The 24,420-nt window shown below is 35.4% G+C and overlaps 1 protein-coding gene across 2 annotated transcripts in view; it reads right to left on the reverse strand.

The window, feature by feature from the left end:
- The window catches only part of CFTR (CF transmembrane conductance regulator), a 159,221-nt gene that overhangs the window by 107,328 nt on the left and 27,473 nt on the right, over positions 1-24,420 (reverse strand). For both annotated transcript variants that reach the window (XM_019743194.2, XM_019743195.2), the window contains exons 2-7: positions 23,792-23,902; positions 20,631-20,739; positions 7,327-7,542; positions 4,177-4,266; positions 3,101-3,264; positions 2,168-2,293 (exon numbers count right to left, since the gene is read on the reverse strand). In XM_019743194.2, coding sequence (XP_019598753.2) covers positions 2,168-2,293; positions 3,101-3,264; positions 4,177-4,266; positions 7,327-7,542; positions 20,631-20,739; positions 23,792-23,902 — 816 coding nt within the window. The remainder of the gene's footprint in view (positions 1-2,167; positions 2,294-3,100; positions 3,265-4,176; positions 4,267-7,326; positions 7,543-20,630; positions 20,740-23,791; positions 23,903-24,420) is intronic.

The raw sequence follows: 24,420 nt of genomic DNA on the forward strand, positions 1-24,420 counted from the left end.
TAGTTAACATCAATGATTTGGCACTGAGGACTAACTGTGATTTGGGGATCTCTCTGGGGTTTCACTGGCTGTGCCACTTATAGCCCTGCCATCTTAAGCAAGTTACTCTTCCCTCTGATCCTACAGAATCCACATCCATAGAAGGGAAACCAACATCTTCCTTGTGGAGGTGTTGCCAAGATAAAAGACAGCATAGCAGAGGGCCTGGCACTTAGACCTTATTAGGTGTGTTTTGAATCTTCCAGCAAAAGACTAATATTGGCTATGTTGAAGTTAAGAAAAGGCTAGAAAACACTGTTTACAAAAATGTTAATAAATTTGTCAAAATTGTTGTTGAAATGTATTAGAAACGGTTGAGGAAAATGGAAGGTGTGGCACTCCAAGAAAAGAATAATGGATTCAAGAACACGTATAAGAATCACCAAGAAAGCAGTACTCTCCATAATAAAATCACTAACACCTTATGAGTCATAAAAATATTTTACCAGTTTCTTATAAAAAAATTGAAAATGACTTTATGACCAAAGAGCCATAAAAGAGTAGGTTATCAGGGAGCTTTGCACAGCCATTTGCGCAGCCCCGGCCGAGGTAACAAGCCCTTTGAAGTGCACCCTACCTCTTCAAGAACAATATATTTGCTCTTTTGAGCAGAAGCAATTCTTGCTTTCCCATATTTATGGCAGCACTTTCCAGCCTTTTCAGGCAACCATTTCATGCCAGATTAAGGAATTGGATAATACAAGTTACCACCAAACATTTGCTATCAGAATTGGTCAACCAGGAATAGAGTAGGACAAATGGATTTCCTTTTTTTTGAGGAAGAGAGAAAAAATAAAGTCAAGAAAAGTCAGCAGGCGGAATAACAACCTGACAAGGAGTTTACCTTGGAGACTGAGGAAACTGGATCCTCTGATAATCTCCTCATCACTCTGGCAATGCCTATACTTAGAGCCATATGACGGACCAAGGGGACAAGAATGACAGAAAACACTTGCTAATGAGAAAAACAACCTCCACTAAACAATTCCCCAAGATCTTTAAGGATGTTTCTGGAAAGAAAATATAATTCCTTTCCTGGATTTGTATTGAAAGGCATAATAAAAGCAGGTGAGCAATAATGTTTGGGAAATAAATACTCTTTCTATTTACATGGCAAAGGACTTAACATTTCAGCCTTTCTTTTGTTGTTCCAATCACACACCTGCAGCTCAGTTACCATCACTGTCTACTGGAATCAGCAGCCTGAATTCCTGATAACCCATAGGCACACCATCCAAAAGGTACTCTTCTCTTCAGTATATTTTTCCCTGTGAAACTCTCATGTGTTATCCGTCCTGAATGATTTGCCCTCTAACAGTATATCTGTCCCCACTGAGTCTCCAAGAAACTTTTTTTGATTGCAGTTTGTAGAACATGGAACTTGACTAAAGAAAAATGGTGTCGTAGCTACAGAAATGCCCTAGTTTATATTTTGCTCAAATTATCTTAGTAATCATATCTCAGTCTGTGCTATACTTTTTTGCTGGCTATCATCTTTACAAAGCAGTGAAAGAAAGGTTATCTGAGGTGAAATAAGACTAGAGATAGGTGCCAAGTCTTGACTCTATGTCAGGCAGGGGTTTCATTACTTGAACTCACTTCTCAAGTGGAGGGTTTATAGAAACCCAATTTATAGATATTACCCTGTGTTATTATTCTTAAGTTAAGGAAGAACAAACATATTTTAACCAATAGAGGAGGGTTATTTGTGTTTTTTTATTTTTATTTTTCAGGAGGTATAACATGTCGATTAAGGAAAATATAATAATAGAGAATCACTGATTTGACTCAGAATTGTATATGTATCAATCCAGGAGTTCTATTTAAGGTTTCAATCAGCCTTCAGCATCATGATAATTATTTTAGTCAAATAAGCATATTACCATAAGCAGCTATAAACATATATAAGTGATTTTTTCATTAGGTATAAATACCCTTATAGTGTAAAATAAAACACGGTCAACTATGAAAATTACTTTATGCCATTAACGTATGAATATTGACATAACTTAATACAATTGTTTGATTGTCAGAAACTTCAAATATGAGCTGGACATCCACTGTGACTCATTTTTAAAATATTAAACGTTAACTGACTAACGATACTGAAATTATCTCAATGACTTACTGTCTTAGGTTCTCAATCATTTTTTCCATTGCTTCCTCCCAGCAGTACGCCTTAACAGACTGGATATTTTCAATCATTTCTGAGGTGATCACAAGTCTTTCATTGATCTTCCCAGCTCTCTGATCTCTATAAATAAATCAATCAACCTATCAATCAATCAATTAGTAAACATGAGTCAAATTAACCACTAAGAACTGCTCAAGCTTTTCAGAAAAACCACATTTCTTTTATTAAACAAATGAAAATTTGATTATTAAATAGATGGTAACAAAAACAGTAGCTACCACTTAGTAAATGCCTGTGTGCTAGACATTGATTTAGATGCACTCCATACATTATCCCTAATCCTTATGACACGTAGGAGAGGGGTGAGCTCTAATTCAAAGATGAAAAACCAGAGACTCAACAGGGTAAAATGACTTATCACAATAACTAGTAAGTGTGCAATCTGGGATTCAAGTCAACAGCTATTTGACTCCAAAATCGGTGCACTTTCTATCATACTCTGGCTGACAAAGTCTAGAAGTGCTCTATCTAAGCAGTGAATAGTATCACTGATTCATTCTGTAATTAAAAAATAACTAAGGCTTGGATATATGAAGATCCATGAACCAGAGTAGGAAAAGCCTATAAACTCTACCCAAAATGTATGCATTCCCTCCCACTCACGTAAATGTTTTATCCATTGTACCTAAATCTTATGATCTATAAACATGAACTGAATCGTAACACATTTATAAAGAAATTCTATAGCTTGACAAACAAAACAGGAAGTACTGATACGGATATTTGCCCCATTAAAATAATTCCTTTTTAGTGACACCCAGTAAGTAGATCACGGGTCAGTGCATACTGATTTTACTGGTTTTACCAGAGTGGGCTTTTTGAAAACCCAACATAAAACCCTTTCAAATTGTGCAAAACAAGTGCTACCTGTACTTCATCATCATTCTCCCTAACCCAGCTTGAAGCAGGGCGAGGACTATGAGGAAAGCGAGCCCACAGAAGGCGGAGGCCTGTAACAGCTCCCAAAGCAGCCCCATCAGCAACGTCACTTGTAAAGGAGCAATCCACACGAAATGGGCCAACGCAAGTCCCTGGAAAACAAAATCACAGCGAAAACTAGTGATATTTACTGTCCATCCCCCAAAACAAACAAGCACAGATTAAAGAAATCAAACACAATGAGCTTATATCATCAAACACTTCATGGTTCTTCTGAGCTCACTACAATCTGGGTACTCATTCCATGAAGCACCTAGCAACGTGCTTACATATTCTACACGTGGACTAGGATTTCCCAAGGAACAGATTTCAAATTACTGCATTTGTAAGTATGCTTTTTTCAGTGGAAATGAAATTGGGTCTCTTAAGTAGCCTGTCAAGAGTTTCTTTTAAATAACTTGTACTTGGGTAAAACAAGAGCCATGGTATAGAACACCAAAGAACAACAGACTGCCCAGAAGCTCAGTCTCCACAAGGGCACCATTCTGTCTGCCAATAGATTCCAAATAAATGTGTGCTCAGTTCAACAGTAATTTATTTAGCCCCTACTGATGGCTCAATATTATGCTAAATACTGGAAATGCAAACTAAATAAAACACATTATCTGTCCTCATGGATTTTGCATTTATTTGTGACACAAGATGGCACTGACCAAGAATTGCTCAGCATATTCAACCAAAATAAATATTATTCAACAAATAAATCATACTCAACCAAAGTAAAGAACTGATTTAAAATATTAAAAGAAAACTTCAAAAGGATCTGATAAGGACTGAATCTTGAAAAACCTCATTAAATATCCAGCAAGCAGAGGTGCCTTTGAGTTGGGCAGTTCCACGACACCCCAGAATGTCACTTTGTTACACAACTCAGTTTTCAGAAATAGGGAAGGTAGGATGTGCCCCATGTGACCACTTCTTACTGTTGCCTGACCCAGGAAAAGCTTTGGGGTTGTATGATTTAAAACAATAATGCATAAAAGATTAAATCAGTAGGTACATACTTCATCAAATTTGTTCAGATTGTTGGAAAGGAGACTAACAAGTTGTCCAATACTTATTTTATCTAGAACACGGCTTGACAGCTTCAAAGTCTAAAAGGAAAAAAGGGGAAGTTAGACGAAGTCAACAAACAGAAGACAATTATATTTATAAGCAACATTATAATACAACTGAGGAATTAGGTTACTGTGCATGCATTTTTAGGTAAAGATAATGAAAATTATTTTGTGTTTACCTAGCTTAGTATCTTCTCAGATTTATAAATATTTCTTCTCATAGCAAATATTACACTGTCATGCCTCTAGCTATTTCATTTTCCAGCATTTAGAGAGTAATAACTATTTTTTTCTCCTCCAAAATAGTGTGGAGGGTTTTGGATTTTTTTGTTTGTTTTCTTTTATTTTTATAAAAGATGGAACCAAAGGCAGTGAAATTTGAAATTAAAACCTTAACTTAAATTTTGCATGCAGTCCTATACTAACTCTATTAAATAAAATTACTGTTAACATCATTTAAATTATGTTATGAATAACTGAATCAATAATTTTGTGAAAGGTTATATTAATGATACAAATTCCTTAAATTTTACAAAGAAATACACATTCCTATACACAAAATAGAATTAATTGTTTAGTAAGTGAATTAATTATGTTTATGAAAGATCATAGTCAGACTCACCTATCAAATTTAATAGGAAATGATTTGCCACTAGATAGATGGCTGTGATTGGAGAGTACCCATCTAATATTTGTTTCAACTGAATCCCTCACCTATGTATTGAGCACCTAGGAGAGGCAAATTCCTTTATTCGAGGCTTCAGCGATTATTATTGAGATTTATTAAAACACAATTCTTGCCTCAAGGCAACCTAGTACATACATAGCTAAATATATGATAAATGAGTTATAGGGAGTAGAATTTGATAGAGTCATTAAGAGAAAGTTCACATATCTGGTTACAAAACTCTGGAAAGATTTTATGGAAGAGGTAGAATTTAAGCTAGATGTAATATAATGAATAGCATTTAGACAAGCAGAGATGAAGAAGGAATCAATCAAGGCAGTTAATTCCAAAACACTAGTAGAGCAACATGAAGGGAGAAATCCACTGAGCTGAACCACACATGACTTAGCAACAGACTCAGTCTCAGGCGACTTCAGTGCTCCATGGGGCTCCATATTAAGCACAGTAAACACTCAGTAAATATTTGTTCGTTTTAATTATCTCTATCTTCTTGACATTCACAGGCAAAGCTAAATTTAGTTTGTATTTTGATTCATTATTTAAAATATAATTTGAAAGTATCATATTTTCAGATTTTCAAACAAAGCAAAATGGCGTCCTGTTACAAAAGTTGGACTATTGTAGAAGGAAGTAGCGGTTGCCTGCCACATGGATGAACCTGGTCAGCCATGGTCCTTGTTTACTTTAGGTTTACTTTCGGGACCACAGCACAGCTGTGTAGAGATGTATTTGCATTCTTTGGTGATTTAGGTCAATGAAAGTCAGTAAGTATGGCTAGACAGGTTAGAACAGATATTCAACAATTAGAAAGAAGGGCAGAGAGTATCTTCCAATTTTTGATTAATGCATTCTGGGTCTGGAAGCACATATATTGCTGTATTTGTGCTAAATGTTATATACACACTTATTTACAAACTAATCTGCTCTTTCTAAGCCCAGAGTATTCCATGTCTCTCTCCTCCTGTATAATACCTTCTCTTACTACATTATTTCAGTACTTATTGTATTTTCCCTATTACTTAGAAAATGCTTCACTCCAAGGATTGTGATTTACCCATTTTAGAAATTTTGAACTCGTTTTTGCACAATTTTCTATATTTTTTAGGTCTTAGTTTCTTAAAATCTTTTATCCATAGCATAGGGATAATAGTTCTTACCAGAGAGTTTGAGAGAGGCTCAAATGAGACAGTATATTTAAATCACTTAGAAGCTTGTCATGTACATCCTTAGCTATCACTTATCATTAGGATAATAAGTACTTTTATAAATATTTTTAAGCTAGATTCAATGTTCTTTGATATGCTTGCTGTAAAGATTCTACATTCCAAATAATACCTAATAATTTCTTCACTTATGTAAAATTTCTGGATCAAAATAAAATTTTTGTTGATTTATCACCCATGCTTTCCTGCTACTTGTGAACAGATAAGATTGCAGTTGAGGTGATTTCATTAAACTGTGGACTCTGATTTTTTCTTGTGCCTCCATAAAAGGTTTCTTTGAACAATAAAGAATGGCTATCAAGGTTTTACAGCACAACTGACCTTGAATGTGTATTATGGAAGTGTTATGGGTTATCTGTTAGAGGGAATTTCAGATCCATGACCCTTATAAGCCAAGTATATAAAGTTTTTACACTGGGAAAAGAAAAACAAGAAGGGTAAAACAGTATCCAAATGATTCAGCTGAGGCAGCTTTCTATAATGACTTGGTGGATCTAAGCAGTCACACAGGGTCTTGAATCACATTGGTGAAAACATACGTTATTGAAATGATTTTAAATTGTGTTTGCAAGGAACCTAAATCTTAAGCTGAATTCACCTAAATCATGCTTCAGCCACTTGGGCTTCTGTCTGGACAGTACATACAGAAAGCCAGAGAAGGTTCTTACAATTGCCGTGTATGTTCTAAATTTTTTAATTTTCAGGGTTCACAGGATGATAAAAATCTAAGTCAAATTCAGGCAGTGGATAGGTGAATACCACCACTGTGTCACAACTAGTTAGGTGGAAACTTTCATTGCTTGGGTTATTATGAACAATTACATACTATACTCTTGTTGTTGAACATCAGGATATGTGGCATTTTACCATAAGATGATATTTTGTCAATGACTTATGCAGAAGGTAAGAATCATTTTAATGGGGAGCCATGGATTACAAAAAATGATGACATAACTAGTGAAAAAAAACAAAACTATATTATAGGCAGTTTATAGAAGGTGTTCAATAATTATTAGTTGAAGTGAACTAAGTTATCAAAGAAAATTAGAGACATTAATTAGTGCTGCCATTTATTTCACAGGCTTATGAAATTAATTTCAGCATTTACCCCTCACTTGTACCAGCATGGCATTTAAAACATGATACTTCTCCATGTAGCACGGAGACTGTGCAAGAAAGTGTTACCTTCTTATAAATCAAACTAAACAAAGCTATCCTCATTTGCATCCCAATGTGATGAAGGCCAAAAATGGCAGGATGCAAGAGCAGTGTCCTCATGATAAAGAGCAGGCATAAGCCTATGCCTAGGTAGATCGCAATGGACCGTTCCACCTTGTTATCTGGATCATAGGAAGCTATGATTCTTCCCAGTAGGAGAGGCTGGATTGCTTTGGTGACTTCCTGTAAAGAGGACAAACAGAGAAATGAAATTTTATTCACCTTTCATAAAATACCCTCAATTTCAACACAGGAAGTTTCATCTTTAAAGGAGGACTTAAAATGGCCTGCACAAAGAGCCGTGCCATTTAGGACACTCTGGACACTGTTTCTAAACTCTTTATACTTTGAAATAAGGTTCAATTTCGGGTTATAGCAAGAGTCACTCGCAGACAAGTATCTGTACGAAATTATTTCTGGAGTATTAATTAGTAATATCTATATAGCACTCAACAGTTCATGAAATATTTTTCATTTGATTTTCATGACTTTAGGAGAGAGAGTAGGCATTATTATTATAACATTGCAGATAAAGAAACAAGCCAAAGAGACCAAGTGACTTGACGTGATTTCAAAATAGACCTTCCAAAAGCATTCTGAACAATGCTTTTTTTTTCCCCAGAATGAATATAGCTTCTCAAGGCAACCACATAAAGGGGAGCTGGCACGGAGGGAGGAGCTTGCTGGCACTGGTGGTATTTCAAGTAAGCCACTTCCAGTGCCACGCCCTTCCCACTCTGGAACAGGACTTCAGGGAAGAAGAATACCCACAGATTCCAACCTCAGGCCAGTTTCCAGTGACTCATCAATTCTTCAAAAGCCTATGAGTTAACAAAGGAAGATCAAAGTTGTGTTTTCCAAATCCACTTCATCAGATCTCAATCAACTACTAAATCTAATTGCCCATCAAATTTATTACCATTTCTCCTGAATATATCAGAACATAATGCAAGGATATGAACCCAGGAGGTCTAACTATTACTCATCTTGCTAAATTGCCTTCAAAAGGGAAGAACACATAATCCTCCATTTCGTTTTATGGTGGTTTTGTGAAATGGGGATCTGAGACTAAACAGTGCAAGGAAATGATGTTGTGCTAATTGTTACATTTCAAACGTACATTTTCAAGCCAGACTGCCCCCACTCCAGTATTGCTCAGTATTACTCGCCCTCAGCCCTTAACTTGCTTTTCCCCCATTTTCTACAATATCCTCTCTAAACCTTAGTGCCCAATGCCTGAAAATGCCTTTTTACATCAACTTCATCTCCACAAGGAATCCTGACCTGTATAGAGCTGTCATTGGTTGACCACAGGTTTTATGTAGCTGTCCAATCTATACTTTATATTAAGTGCTTTATTTCAAATTAAGTGTGTACACCAAGGCTCTGAATATAAGGAAAACTTCAAACCTAAAAAAAGGTTTACAAACTGATCACACATGATATAGTAGAGTTCTCTCATCCTCACGTAGCCATATTTTAATATTAGTTAGAATCATAGCAAACAGGTGCGGAAAACAAAATTGCTAACCTCCTATACAGATATAACACGTTAATAATTTTCCATATCTGCTGAATTTATTTTTAAAAAATAAATAGGTGCAGAAATTACTGTTTATTGATGTGTATCATTTTATGCATGCTTTGTACTTCTATTACACAAGTATCCATCCTTAGACTATATATATAGAATTGTTTCTCAGGTTTTAAATTTTATACAAATGGTATCATACTCTCCTTTTTGCAAATTTTTTTACTTATGATTGTGTTTTTGACATTTAGCCCCATTGATACTTGTATGTCTGCCTCATTTATTCTACGTGCTGTTCACCATGACATCAGGTTATTTGCCCCACTGCCCTACCCTGGGGCCGGTGGGTGTTTCCATTCCTAAACCATTACAGTCTGTGTAAGTGCTGTGCTGGTTGTTTTTATTAAGTTTCATAGATCCAGGCCAAACTTTCTCTAGATGATTTTATTTCCAAATACATAATTCCTTAAGTTAGGAAAATGTACAGTTAAGATAAATCTTGGATTTGAAATTACATCTGCACTACAAATATAATTTTTCATAGTTTTAATAGTGGCAATATTTCATCCTCAAAATTATGTTTATATCAATATTTTATCCTAGATTTTTTCTATATTATGCTGTTCTCCATATACAAATGTCAATACCAAACCTACTTAGCTCTGTTTTTCCATAAATAGTGGGTTTGCACTTGGCTGAAATGCTCTCTTGAGTTGCATTCAAGGGCATTGGATTTGTATGTGTTACCCTTGTAGGAAGTATTTGTGTGGCCATGAAGCAGACTAAGGAGCCTAGATGTTTACCATGCATATCAATAAAACATCATTTCTTATAAGACAATAACTGGAAGAGTATAAACTGTGACTGGCTACCAGTACTCACGAATTCAACTGCTTATATTATGATTAGCATATACCTTTCTCCCTTTTCCAGAACTCTCTCCCACATATATATTTTCGTAATAGATAATAGACTATAGAACCACTGATAAACACATATATTTGTGCTTTTTTAATTCACATTTATTGAGGCAACAATGGTCAACAATATTACATGGGTTTCAAGTGTACAATTCTATAATATATCATCTATTTATTACATTGTGTGCTCATCACCCAGAGTCAGTTCTCCTTCCATCACCATATATTTGACCCCCTTTTACCCTCTTCTTCCACCCCTCTCCTCCATTATCCTCTGGCAACCACTAAACTATTGACTATGAGTTTTTGTTTCTTTATTTGTATGTCTTGTTCCTTTCTTGCCTTCAGTTTTATATCCAACCACATCACATATTTCTAAGGAGTTAACTCCTCTCTATGAAATGCTAAAAAGTGCATTCTGAGGAAAAAGAGAAATATTTTAGCAATTGAGCTGTACACAGAATTTTTAGAGTAGAAATGTATAGGCTTACATAAGTTGTTTTCCTGTTGAGGAATTTGAACTAAACTCCCTGCCACTGTATCACCATTATGCTATTTTTCATAACCTGTCATCTCTATCCCAATAGATCCATTTTCTGAATTGTTATTCAGCAGCAATTTATAACAAAATAAAATATGTGTTAATCTGATTCAGACATTTATTCTATATATTGTCATTACTGAATTAGTTTTCATCTTGCCTCAACCAAAAGAAGACATACTCATCCCATGAACAACAATGGCTATTCCACAAAAATGCTGGTAGTAGTAATCGGGGAAGGTACATGTTCATAGAAAAAAGAAATGCAGCTTATTTTTGGTAGAGAAAATTTCCAGTAATAGGACCATCTGCGAACATGAAACTAACATAAACCTCACGACAACATAGAGCTGTTAATATTCAAGGACAAAACTAGCACTCCAACCCCCACTCCTATAGTTTTCCCTACTCTGTTTTAAGCATGTTCTCTACTATTTACAATGGAACCATTTACAGAAATCACCTGATTGTTTTTTTATTTGGGAGGGAAAACAATGATAACTGATACCTCACTTAATCTACGAAGTACAGTCCTTTACAAAAATCACCAGTGTAATGACTGGAAGAAACACAGTCCTATACTCTTGGCATGTGAAAGCAGTGTGTACCCCGCGGCTTAGACTATTTTCAGAGACACAAAAATTTTCCCATTTTGGCACTATGTTAAATAGTGCAAGTGGACTGAGGCTTAAATGTAATGAGAAGGAATGTAAATTTATTTGAAATTTTGATAAAATATTTTATTATATTTTATCAGACATCAAGATGTAATTCACATAATGGTTCACTTATTTAATAGAAGAAGATGGATATAAATTTTTAAGCCAGCATGACAGTGAAGTGAACACTGAATTCAGAGTCAGGAAACCCAAGTTCTTATCCCAGCATGTTATCAGCACTTTCTGTGTCACCGTAGTCATTTCCCTTCTTTAGACCATATTCTCACTTACAAACTGAGTGGTGAAGCAAGCTGATCCCGAAGGTCCCCTCCAGTGCTAACAGCTCTGATTATATGACCTGAGCCTGGGGACTCCCATTGCAGAGGCTGAAGATTCCTGGAGCAATTCTCCTGGTCCCCATCCTGCCAAAAACGTGTGGGTGTTTTCTACTCAGAAAAAAACATCTGTGTACAGGGGATCAAGTTAGAGAAAAGCACAAGTGATTGCATTCCTAGTGGGAATTATCTTGAGTCTCAATTTAGATCAGCCTCCCAGAGAAAAATTAGGAAGACTGAAAATACCTCCTGAGAAATGTATCTGGCCTCATGGGATCCACTAGACCAGAGCTTAAAATCACCGTGGACGGGACTAATCTGTTCACCATTTCTGTTCCACCTGCATACCTGGGATGGGCCCAGATGTTTCTAAAGATAAGGAAGTCTGCTGGGTTCAAATCATGAAAGAAAATTCAGGTGGAAATAGAAAACTTTGTTTAGGCTTGCAATTACATTAAATGAAATAATCCCAAGAGAACGTTACCTTAAAAGTAATACTTCTAAACCCAAAGCATACTTGTTTCTAATACAAGTAGAATGATTAGTTGAAGAATTTTTAAGGTACATTATTTTCTATTGTGTGTAGTCAGTAAAATCATCATATCATCTCAATTCATTTTAAATAATTTTATGTCTTTATCCCAGGAATACTAAAACATTATTTGAGAAACATTGAGAAGCTAAGATTTCTTAATATTGAGAAATTAATAGCATACCAACAGACTACATAAGAACCTTGTTTAGCTCAGTAACAACTGTAAAGGAATCTGATAAAACTTAAATATCTGTTTCTGATAATGTTCTAAATAAACTCAAATACAAAGATATTTCATTAACTTGAGAAAAAAATTCTCCCTCAAAACAACAATCAGCACTATAATTAATAAAACTCCAGAAGCTTTAGAGTCTGATGAACAAAAACAATAGGAGTACTGGCTATTGGTACAATTTAACATTTTTCTGGAACTTTTTGTTAATACAATGCAACAAGAAAAATCACTGAGGTATGAATATCGGAAAGGAGAAGAAAAAGTATCATTATCAATATAATATGTGATTGTTTATAGAACAAATTTAGTGAGTCAAGAGTTTAACAGGTAGAGGTTTAAAAAATAATTATACTAAGAAGATAGATTCTTATATACCAAGTCTAATAATCAAATAAGTATCCCATTTATAGCAACAATATAATATATATAACAATATATAATATATATTATATATTATATATATTATATATAATATGTATTATATATAATTATATATATCATATTATATATATTATATATAATATGTATTATATATAATTATATATATCATATTATATATTATATATATATGTTATATTGTTATATATATTATATTGTTGCTATAAATGGGATACTTATTTGATATATATATTATATATATAATATATAATATATAACAATATAACAAAAGATGCCCTGTAAATACCAATAATATATACCAAGGCTGCCAAAAAATGTATACATATGACTTGTGTTCATCTTTTATTATCAGTATATATTGAATATTACAATTTTAATAGTTATTCTCCTTTCTTAAAATATGTATACGTGCATGGCACCCTCTGTGTGTGTGTGTGTGTGTGTGTGTGTGTGTGTGTGTGTATTAGAATATATTACTAAGACATATTTTTAAAGTCTCAGATAAGTGAAGCACTTAAAGACTTTCTAAAAAGAAAAGTTGAATATTGCAAAGTTTACATTCTCCCCCAAGTTATTTTATAAGGTTAGTGCAATCCTCATCAGAATTCCAAGTGGATTTTTTGGAAGCGAACTTTTAGCACCACAAGAGCAGAAACTATCTATCTTGGTTCTTTGTAACAATCCCAACACCAAGCACAATACCTAGCACAAAATATCCAGTCAGCATATATTTGTTGAATCATATATTTGTTGAATAGATAAAAGGGTTCAATGGTTCTAAATTTCATTTGGGAACAAAATGACAGACAAATGAAAAACATTTGAGGAATAAGAATAATGTGTGAGAGGGTTTACATTATGGATATAAAATCATATTATAGACCTATAATAGTATACGGCATGACAAAGACATTGACTGATGTATCTGGAAAGTCCGGAAATAGGTTCAAGTACACGCAATAATTTAATATATAAGATATAGCATTTTAATTCAGCAGATAAAGGCTGGATTATGCAATAAATTACGGATACTTATTTTTTAATTGTATTTCTATCTCACACATACACCAAAATAAATTCAAAATGGATGAGATATTTACATGTAAAAGATAAAAGAATAAAAACATAGATATGTGCTTATACAATATTTGGCTATGCAGGCTTTTAAAAATGTTTGACGCCAACAGCAGAAAACAAAGAAAAATGTGCATAGATTTAGCAGAAAATTTTATAAAATTTAAATTTCTGATTGTTAAAAAATAAAAACTCACTAGAAACAATCTGGGGAAACTATTTTCTTATATATCAATAAGAAAAAGAAAAAGACACCGAAATAAAAATAGATAATGAACATGAAAAGGTAACACACACAAACACAAAATAAATGCATAATTAATATATAAAAACTGTTTAAACTCAGTAGGAACTGAAACTAAAGCAAGTGAAAATCATACGCTTTTCCACGAAGCAATTTGGAAACATTTAAAAAACGATAATACCTATTGTTGGTGAGGACTGAATTTTCATACTTTAGTATCAAGAAAGTAAGTTATATATTTTCTGGAAGGCAATTAGAAAATCCACTAAAATTTAGCTTTTAAAAAGATGTTCCTTGTGGGACTGTTTGCAATAGTGAAAAATTGGACGGAATCTAAATATTCAACGATGAGGAACTGACAAATTATGGTCTAGCCACATGATTCATTACACATTAAAATGATGACGTAGAAAAACATCTAATGACATGAAAAGGCACTCGCCATACATTGAGAGAAGCAGATTTATAACACATTATGTAAAGTAATAATACACCTCCCTTTATTCAGTACGTTTTCCCATGGGAAAAAAATTACTAAGAGGACAAAAAGAAATTTATTCGTAATTATCTGATTGTTTTCATAATCATAAAAAACAGTTAAAAGAACGATACAATTTTGAATAGATTACATATAACTTAATAAATGATTAAAAGAAAACGTGAGCACAAAAAAATGGAAAAAAGTAAACACACATATAGTTATACACCCAGAATTTAGAAGATACAAAGAGTACTGGCTTATATGCCAAAGCAAAGGCTTAAGACTCTGCTTTGGGTAAACCCAAAGATTGTCAACTTTTGTTTATGTGGATACAGTAGAGTCTGATGGTAATTTTTCACTTTATACTAATTGCTAAAGGAAAAATTTTTTCCATATTCAGCATAGAAAATAAAACCTATTCATTGCCAAAATTGTTTGTAGTTTTTACAAAAACGTATGTATACCACAATAGTATAATACCTGTCTGTTTTTTAATCATTTTAGATTCAATGCCTAATTTAAAACGTGTTGCATTTGGTATTTTCCTTTTAGTGTTCATTGATTCATTCACTATCACTAGCAACATCTTCACTAGAAATCTAAGCTACATCCTTCATGTGTCACAAGACTTGCAACAATAGCAGGTTTAATCCAGAAAAATGCAATAATGGAAGATGTGTTAAAACATTAATTTTAATTTCTTAAGTAATACTTAGAATGCAAATATCATTTTTTAAACAGTAGCAAAATATCTTCCTGTGCCCTGTAAAAATCAAATTGGTACTTTAAGACTTGCATGTAGCATTTATAGAGAAATAAGTAAATGCAAATATGAGTATTTATGCAGGTAGGTAGAGATTCTACTTAAAAATCTAGTAACAGCTAATATTTATGAAACACTGTGTACCAGCAGCATCTATTCTACCTGCTTAACTTGTTTAATTCTCACAGTAACTCCATGAAATATGTGCTCTTATCTCCACTTTACAACTAAAGAAACTGAGACAAAGAGAGTTGAAATAATTTGCCCAGTGTCGCTCAGCAAGTAAGTCGTAAAACTGGGATTTGAACCAGACAGTTTGATTCCAAAGTTCCCTTCTTATTCATAAGCCTAAATCAAGAAGAAAATGTTATAGCATGACCTAGTTCTCTCTCAGTTGATCATTAATTCAAGCACTGTGATTAGTTCAACATCAAGCTAACAAATCAAGTTATAAGTTACTATCACTGTAGCTTAAGATAAATACCAGTTCTCTATGCCCCACATCATAGACACACCATTTAAAAGGTGGAAGAATTATAGACTGTACACTTCTGTGCTCCTTGAATTGTACAGTAAGGAAACTGAGGTCCAGAAAAGCTCTTTGATTTGCCCAAAGATCATAAAACAGGCCATGGCATCGAAGCATGATCAAACCCCCGAAGCTAAGAAAAAAATGCCCCACCTTTGAAAAAATCCTTACTTAAGGATTGTATCACATGTGTTTTCCTTTATTTCACTGCATTGTATTCATTACTCACGACTGGATACTGGTGATATACAAGAACAGAAGATGCACCATGTTCCTGGCAGGAACCAGAGAACCGGACTCCATTATGCCCTGTTTAAGTCGTACTTACATGACCACAGACTATTCCTGATTTACAAGTCAACTGTGTTTTGCAATGTCACATGGAAGAACAGGAGAGGCACTTTGCTGTACTTACAATATTCTACTGAACATGGTGTTGGGTTCCCAGGTTAGCCTTCAAAAGCACATGTCATGCTCAATGCTCTTGGATCACCTTTCTGTTCAAATAGCGCTGTCAAACCCTAAGCAGCCTGTATAACTACGTTTCTGCAGGAGGGAGGGACAGAATACCCGCCCTGCTGCGGACTTGGAAGAGAAACAGAGGCCTTCTGAGCTCTATCTCATGTACCCTGCTTCTTTCCAGTGGAGTCTTCAGAGGGGGTTTGGGAGAAAGACACAGGAAGTCAACAGTTAACTGTGGGACTTCCCACAAACCCTTAGCCAACTTTTAGTCTCAGTGGGGTTCCTGTCACTTTTATTCAGGGGCTCTTTGGCCAAGATCTGCCTACTTGTCTTTTCACAACTATACTTTTCTCCTAACCTGGTTTTCCCTTCTTCCACAACTCTGTACAGCCCTGCTAGTCAAAGCGTGGTGCCAATGAAAACAGCATCTTTATCTGGGAGATTTTAGAAAGGAGAATTTCATGGTCTCCCCCCAAACCTTCTGAATCAGAGCCTCCATTTTAGCTAGATGAGGAGGGGGACTGGTATGCATATAAAACTTTCAGAAACACTGCCCTTTGTCATTAAAATAATTCATATTCATTTTTCTTTTAAAAATATTTTCATTATTAAGATATTATTACTAAATGTTAAGTACTATCATTTAGAAAAAAAAATCAAACTAAAAAGTTCTCTCTATGTGTATCACCCCCTAACCCCCTCACCTTAGATTCTAGCAAAAGTCAAATGCATTCAGCAGGAACATTGGTGAGTGTCTCCCTGAATCAGAATCACTTGGAGAATTTTTCAAGTACACAACTTATTATCCCAGAGCCCATCCCAAACCAATTAAATCATATGACCCGGGGTGGAGCTACTAGTTTCTCTAAAGATTGAAGTAAAATGTCCTTATGTTTCCCAGAAAGCTAAACCCGTGAATTTCCAAATCTGCGTGTCACAGGAACTGGCGGACAGTGTAGAATGCTGTGGGTAACACAGGGGAGGGCAGCATGTGTGTCAGAGATGAGGCTGCAGTAGGAGGTAGAAATATTCAGGATATACAATGAGTGTAGGGAGCGTAGCACGCAAGTCACGACTGAGGTTAGAGAAGCAGCTAGATATGGCGGAAAGTGGGGACAGAAGAGGAAGCTGAGAAAGGAATCCTACCTGACAGGCATCTAGAAGATTTGTTAGTGGTAGATGTCCTCAGGTGAAAGAGACAAAAGTAAGTCCAAATGCCTAAGCCAGAGATGACGGACCTGTGTGCAGAACCCCCCAAACACGCTCCCTGCTTTAGCAGCACGCTGGAATTCAAACACCTACCCCACACCTCTGCCAACACATAAGGGGCAAAGATCTTCCTTTGCAGTACAGACTGTGGGACTTGAACTCTAGTAGCATGATTACTGGGACTTTTCCTTTATGGCCTTAAACTTCTTGGGGTTTAATGAATAAAAGTAGTTTGACTGAAGTTGCCCTGATACGTAGCTCAATTTGATGATGGAAATATGCCCAGAGCTACCTAAAAATCAAGAATGATTTTGAGTGAAAGCTTGTGAATTCCTTATAATAAGTGCACTGTGATAACGTATTGTCTCAGTAATCTTACAGACCTCCCTCCGCATGGCTTCCCCCGTCTAGCTTTAATTGACTCACACAGTTTTTCAAAAGCCAGTTTTTCTTCTATGCTGGAGTCTTCAATGTGAAAGACAATGGCTGCTGAGTCAAATGGAGAAAAAACAAGTACGTACACAGTTGATGAGAGGCTGTAGTTAATATGATTTAAAATCACGTCAGTATTGCAGAGAAACAAGCTCCTTCATGAAGACATTTCCTTTTTTCTTAACCGTTCAGGGTCAACAGCAAATTTTACAGTACTTTTTCTGTCAGCGCTGAAACCAGTCAAATATGCTTTATACCACAATTATCCTGATTTGGAGGGACGACGAATGTACAGGACATTTTGAAAGTATGTCCACCTTTTACCAAGAGTAGGGTTACTGCAACATTAAGAATTGCTGCTCATTTCATGAAACTTACCGATTACTAAGCTGACCCACACAAAGGAAAGAAGGAATGCCCAGAAAATATTGAGGCATTACTGTAAGTTGTTTAAAAGGACAGCGGTCTTATGATAGTGGCTAAATTTGTTCCCCTTCTTTTCCTTCTGTGAGCAACAACAGCAAAATAGAGACAAAAGAGCAGATGCACTGAAAAGCAGCACTCATCTTAACCAGCACAATGGTTATCCAAATTCTTACAGACACAGTTTTCAACATTTTCACTATTTTAAACTGCACGGCCTCTGTGAGGCCTTTTCATGCGACAGGAGGAGAAACCCACAGCCTCACCACATCTGTGCATTGACAATGTTCATTTTCCTCTCCAGGCCTTCTCAGATATCCATTTCAGCTGCTTTGCCATGGGTTCTTTTCATCACCACTTTTCTGTTGCTTATCAGTAGAAGCTGAGCTGGTAGGAATAAACTGCCCTTCAAAGGCGCTACCAGGTCTAGACCTGTAGCCCAGGGCTCAGGTTAGCTTGGGGGCATCCCTCTCCTCACTCCCACCCATGAGTAATCCATACTCATGAAAGGATTTAAAATTCCTTTTGCAGAGATATTTTTAAACTTGAGAAGTCTAAGAATATGTCCTTCTTTGTACCTACTCCATTCTTCTATCCCTTAATTTTGTTTACAAGTTGGACCCTCAGCACTACCGGCTATTCGGTGGATTTCACAGTTCCTTCCCTGAGTATAAGTGAGAAGTTTCTAGTAGGTTCCTCATCCTGCTTTCTGCTGTGAACTTTCTTCAGATTTGCCCCTGAGATGACCTAAAAAGAAGTCAACTTTCAAGCTTCAGATCACCTATGTCTCCTGAGACGTTGCAAAGAAACTCAGCAGACCTAAGACTTTTTATCTGAGTCACCATTCTGTTGAGTACCTAAATACAATCAAGATAAACACAGTTATGTAGCAATTACAATCTGATGTAGGGGAAGGGTCCTAGGCTTGGGGCTATAGAGACTTGGCTGTCACTCGTATTTACCACATGCATGACTTTGGGAAGTCATTTAATTTCCCTGATTCTCAGTTTCCTTTTCTGTAAATTAGAGATAATAATGTCTGCTCCATGGAGTTATTAGGAGAATTAAGGAAAATAATCTACATAAAGCTCTTAATGCTGAGCCTGTAACAAATTAGATATAATAAACATTAAACTATACCATGCTTATTTTGGGGTCTGTGTACACCAGGCCAAAATACAACTTCAATAAATAAGTTTGTGTGTCATCTAAACTTTCATGTTTAGTGACTGTTTTTGTTCACGTGCTACTTCTAGGCTGGTGGATAAATTATTTCACATGCCAGGCAGAGAATAAAGGGGCTTGATAATTAGGCCTCTCTTCCAGTTTCTTCTGTTCAGTTGTGCTTATGTTAATCAATGAAAGCAGCATGTGATAGAGAACGTAACTAGGGAAAATGTTTAGTTGCACCACAATCTAGTCATGATGTAACGCTTGTCTGAAGTATCCTTTACTTCAATCCAACAATGATTTATTGAGAATGCTACATTCTCATATGATACAACCAGAGTGAATTGTACTTCTACATACTAATTCAAATGTATAGAATATAGTCATTTAAGCAACCAACAAAACATATTTTTAAAAATTAGGTCAAATAGAGTCAATAACTATAGGTAAAATTGTTTCCCAAAGCTCTGAGTGATAGCATTGAGAAAAATCACCTCAAAGATATCTTAAAGGACAATTAATTCTTCAGTTACCTTATTCATATTTATGAATAAAATATTTTTACCCCCAAACTGTTGCACGTTTCTACAGAGATAGATAGATAGTTGGATGGATGGATGGATGGATGGATGGATGGATAGATAGATAGATAGATAGATAGATAGATAGATAGATAATTTCAAAAGTCAGAAGAATTTTTCCAGGAGATTATCAGGAGCATCATAAAACATTTGGGACCTAAATGTAGTCATCTTTATCAAGATAATTTTTAAATGTATTTTTCTTGGTGTGTTTGAACTACAAATTCTTAAAACAAGGCAACTTGTATGGCGTCTCATTGGGACACACTGTAGCTCGGCAAACTCTCTGCAGCATGAAGCCCAATATGAATACAATACAAGTGCATGTAAATGGCTCTTCGCATCCCAAAGCAGATATTGTGCACAACCTCCTCCAGAAAACTAAATAAGTTTTCGATTTGCTACAGGTTAGAACCAGAATTCAAAGTGAGGCTCTGGTGATGTAAAAAATAATGGGTCAGAGTCACATTGGACAGCAGCTCAGGAACATTCCAGACTGCACTTAAATACCACAAAGCCTGGAGTTTTCTGGCATGGTGCCCTCTTCACACTGATGAAGATGTAGGAGACGAAGAAAACATATTGCAAGAGTACTTCACTGCCAAATCTTAAAATGTTGCTATTTTTTCCTGACATAATTCAGCAGGCAGATATAATTTCAAAATATTACAAACATTCATATATGTAATTGGTTTAGTTTGACCTAATATTATTTTATCCATAATAAATTTACAAATAAGATCCTTACCCCTAAATATAGTAAAATTCCATAGAACATAAATCTCCAGAAAAAGCATCGCTGAAGGGCATTAATGAGTTTCGGATTTTTCTTGGATGCCAGCTCTCTGTCCCATTCTCTGCAAAAGAATAAAAAGTGGGAACAATAAGGTGATTGTGCAAATATTTGAGTTGTTCTATTTCCCTTAACCTAGTTTTAGTCATACAAATACATCCAGGGAGACTAACCAAGTGACTAAAGAGATGAAAATTTGTGGAGACCTTCCAACACAGCTCAGTCAGACATTTGGCAGAATTCAATGCTCCACCACATATCAATTTTCAGGGAGTTGACCTCATCAAGAGGCCACATTATATTTGTTAAAGAAAGGTTCTGGGCTTCTGAAAAGCAATGCAAAATGTGGACAAATAAAGTATGACTCTTACGAATACACATTGCTATGCTTGAACAAGGTGGAAAATAAACAAATATTTCATTTTTTTCCTTCACTTTTTGATTTTTACCTGTTTAGAATTGTAGCAGATATACATAATTTAACCATCAAATCAAAAACAAGATAAAAAGTCAGATAGATTTTTCTGTGGTTTAACATTAGAAAAACTTGTTATTTTAGACTTTGTCTTTAAATGTGTAAGTTTGAAACAAATATCATCAAACTTAATTTTCAGCTACTAAAGTCATTTATTGGAGTAAGACTTTGAAGGATTAGAACAGAATCAAATTCTATATTTTCTAGCAGGAATATAAATTAAATAGTCTGAAAATGGTTGATATATAGATAAATGTTATGCTTTCTTTTAAATACTATAGGTGTATCAGCTGATTATATTTATTTCAAGTTATTGCCACTACTTTCTATTGGTAAAAGCCCCCTTTCCAAGATAGAGGATAAAATATATCTCTAAATGTTACCTTCATCTTCATTTTTAAACTGCACAGAGATGAAAAATTTCACGAACCACAGGCAAGAACTAGATAAAGGCTTTGAATCTGATCAATCGCTATTCCCATCACTATCAATCTACTATTATCAGAGGTGGTTCTAAGTTACTTCAAAGAAAGAACACACAACTGAGATTTGAGGGTAAGCTTGGCAGTCTCTGTGTGTGAACACTGGCTACCCCAGAAGCTTACTATCTATAATGACTAATTACCCATCCCATCTGTCTACCTCCCTACCCTCTTCCCCACTCTTCCACTCACACACACATAGCTTGCCTCCTAGCCATATCATTTAGTGACTTACAATAAGGTAATAAGCTGAATATGAAGGCAAATTCAGCCTCTCCTTCAAATGAAGAGTCAGATGAGAAAGCCAAAGATATGGTTTCAAGGTGGGAAGAAGTAGTCAATACTGAAGTCACACACGAAGACGTCATTATATGTGATACTGAAGAGGCCTCCAGTGACCTTGATTAATGTGGTTTTAGGAAAACGGTAGACATAGACACAATATTTTAGGGAGCTGAGATGTATATAAAAGGGAAAGAAGTGAAGAGACCAGGAGAGCAGAGAAATATTAGCTATGAAATAAAAAAATAATAATAATGGGGTAGTGATCTGAGGGGAAGGCAAGTTTGTGGATTTTTTTGAATGAGTAGGACTTGAACAGCTTGTAGCCCAAGAGAAAAAGTTACTAGACATGTAGGAACTGATCCTTGATCTTGGAAGTGTGAATTTGCCACTCCTACTAGCCTAATTCTTTGATTAAAATCAAGAAAAATAAGTTTGAATAGCTTATTTTGCCTCGAAAATGTAAAAAAAAAAAAAAAAAGTAATGACTTTAATGAAAATAAACAAATCACAAGTCTACTGAATTTGTTTTTTGGTACAATACTTTAGTGGCTACTTTTTATTATTTATTATTATTTTTTGGCCAACTCCCTCTTCCCTCTCTGTTATTTCTGGTATCAGACTCTGTGCTGCTAGTACAAGACCCCTCTAGCTCATTCATAGACTGCGGTTGGTCCGAGGAGTGAGCATGTGACTCAGGAGTCTCTGGCATTTTTCACATTTGGCCAAGCAGAAAGGGCTCTGCCCTCTGTGGTCTATCACATTATGAGCTAAGAGATCTGAGGATCCACTGCATGGAGCAAGCTCGTCTGAGAGAATGGTGACAGCACAAGGCAAATGCCACCAGGTGGTATTTGATTCCCTGGTTCCATTGAGTTCCTATCCCTAAGGTCAGTTCTCTACCTAGGCCTTCACATAGTTAGAATACATGAGCCAATAAAGTCTTTGTTTGTATTTACTTAAACTAGCCTTTAGGTTTCTGTCACTGGCAATCAAAAGCGTTCTAACCACTACTGTTAGAAAAGGGGACTTCTTTACAATGGGAAACACTGTTCCTGGAGAGGCTGGGAGTACAGACCTTGGGTTGGAATCATGGCTCTGTCAGTCATTAGCCGGCAAATTACATCAACTCTCCAAGCCTCAGTTTGCTCTTCTGTATGACAGAGATAATAATGCTTTCTTCCCAGAATGACTGAGAAGAGACACTATGCCTATCATTCAATATGTACTCAAAAATATGGAATTTGTACATATTTTGCTTAAGATTTCCCAGGATGTACATTTGTGTTGAAATATTAAGATTTTGGAGGCAAATATACATAATTTTTTCATATAGCTATTATGGTAGTCTTCACAAAATTAATGTAATGTTCTTTAAAGACAAAATTCGTATATGTATTTCTTAGAAAAAAAGTCATTTTTCAGGAAAATGCTTTTTCTATTTTATCCTTTCATTGTTTAATTCTTAACTGATCAAGACTTCAGCAAGAAAATAAGATGCTCCTATTTTAAATATGCTATTTTAAGAATTAAGCCCTCTATGGGGCGGCCCCCTGGCTCAGTTGGTTAGAATGCGAGCTCTCAACAAGGTTGCCAGTTCTATTCCCACATGGGATGGTGGGCTGCGCCCCCTGCAACTAAAGATTGAAAACAGCGACTGGACTTGGAGTTGAGCTGCGCCCTCCACAACTAGATTGAAGGACAACAACTTGGAGCAGATGGGCCCTGAAGAAACATACTGTTCCCCAATATTCCCCAATAAAATTTAAAATAAAATAAAAAGAATTAAGCCCTCTAATATGTCAGTTTTCTATTCTCTAAGTAATTAATAATATTAGTTTCTCACTCCAACTAATACACAACGTACACGCACATACCTTTCCAATTTTTCTGAAAGATTGTCAGCAGAATCAGCTGAAGAGATTTGGTATATGTCCGACAACTCCAGGCGCTGCCTGTACCCTTTCTTCAAAATTGGTGTGGTCCAGCTAAAATAAAGAGAAGGACAGACAGAAATATTTACTTGATTTGGTCTCCAATATAGACTTGGAATCAGATACCATTTCAAATCTTCTGACACATGGAGAAGGGTGGATGCATAAATATGAAAATAACTTAAGTCAACTTGTATTTATCAGGGCTTCATATCTTACAGGACACATCTGTATCAAACAGCAGAACTTCTGAACTAATGTACTTTGTCAGAAAGGATTGAGAATGATGGGAGAATCCTTCTTAGAAAAAAAAACCAAACTGCTAAATATTCTACATTAAAAACATTCTTCAAAAATAAACTTCCCCATAATAACCAGATACTAGCAGTCTATAGTTCTTGATGATTGCTCGAGTCCAGTCACTACCACTTCCAATATAAAATGATCTGCGAATGATAAGTCGACTCTCAGTCAGGACCTTTACCCAATTGTGCTGCTGTTGCACATGATACTCAGCAAGCAGCTATTTGTTGAAAGAAGTGAATATATCTGGAGGGTTATTGAGTAGTTTG

Source organism: Rhinolophus sinicus, linkage group LG11, assembly GCF_036562045.2.
Source record: "Rhinolophus sinicus isolate RSC01 linkage group LG11, ASM3656204v1, whole genome shotgun sequence".
Taxonomy (NCBI): domain Eukaryota; kingdom Metazoa; phylum Chordata; class Mammalia; order Chiroptera; family Rhinolophidae; genus Rhinolophus; species Rhinolophus sinicus.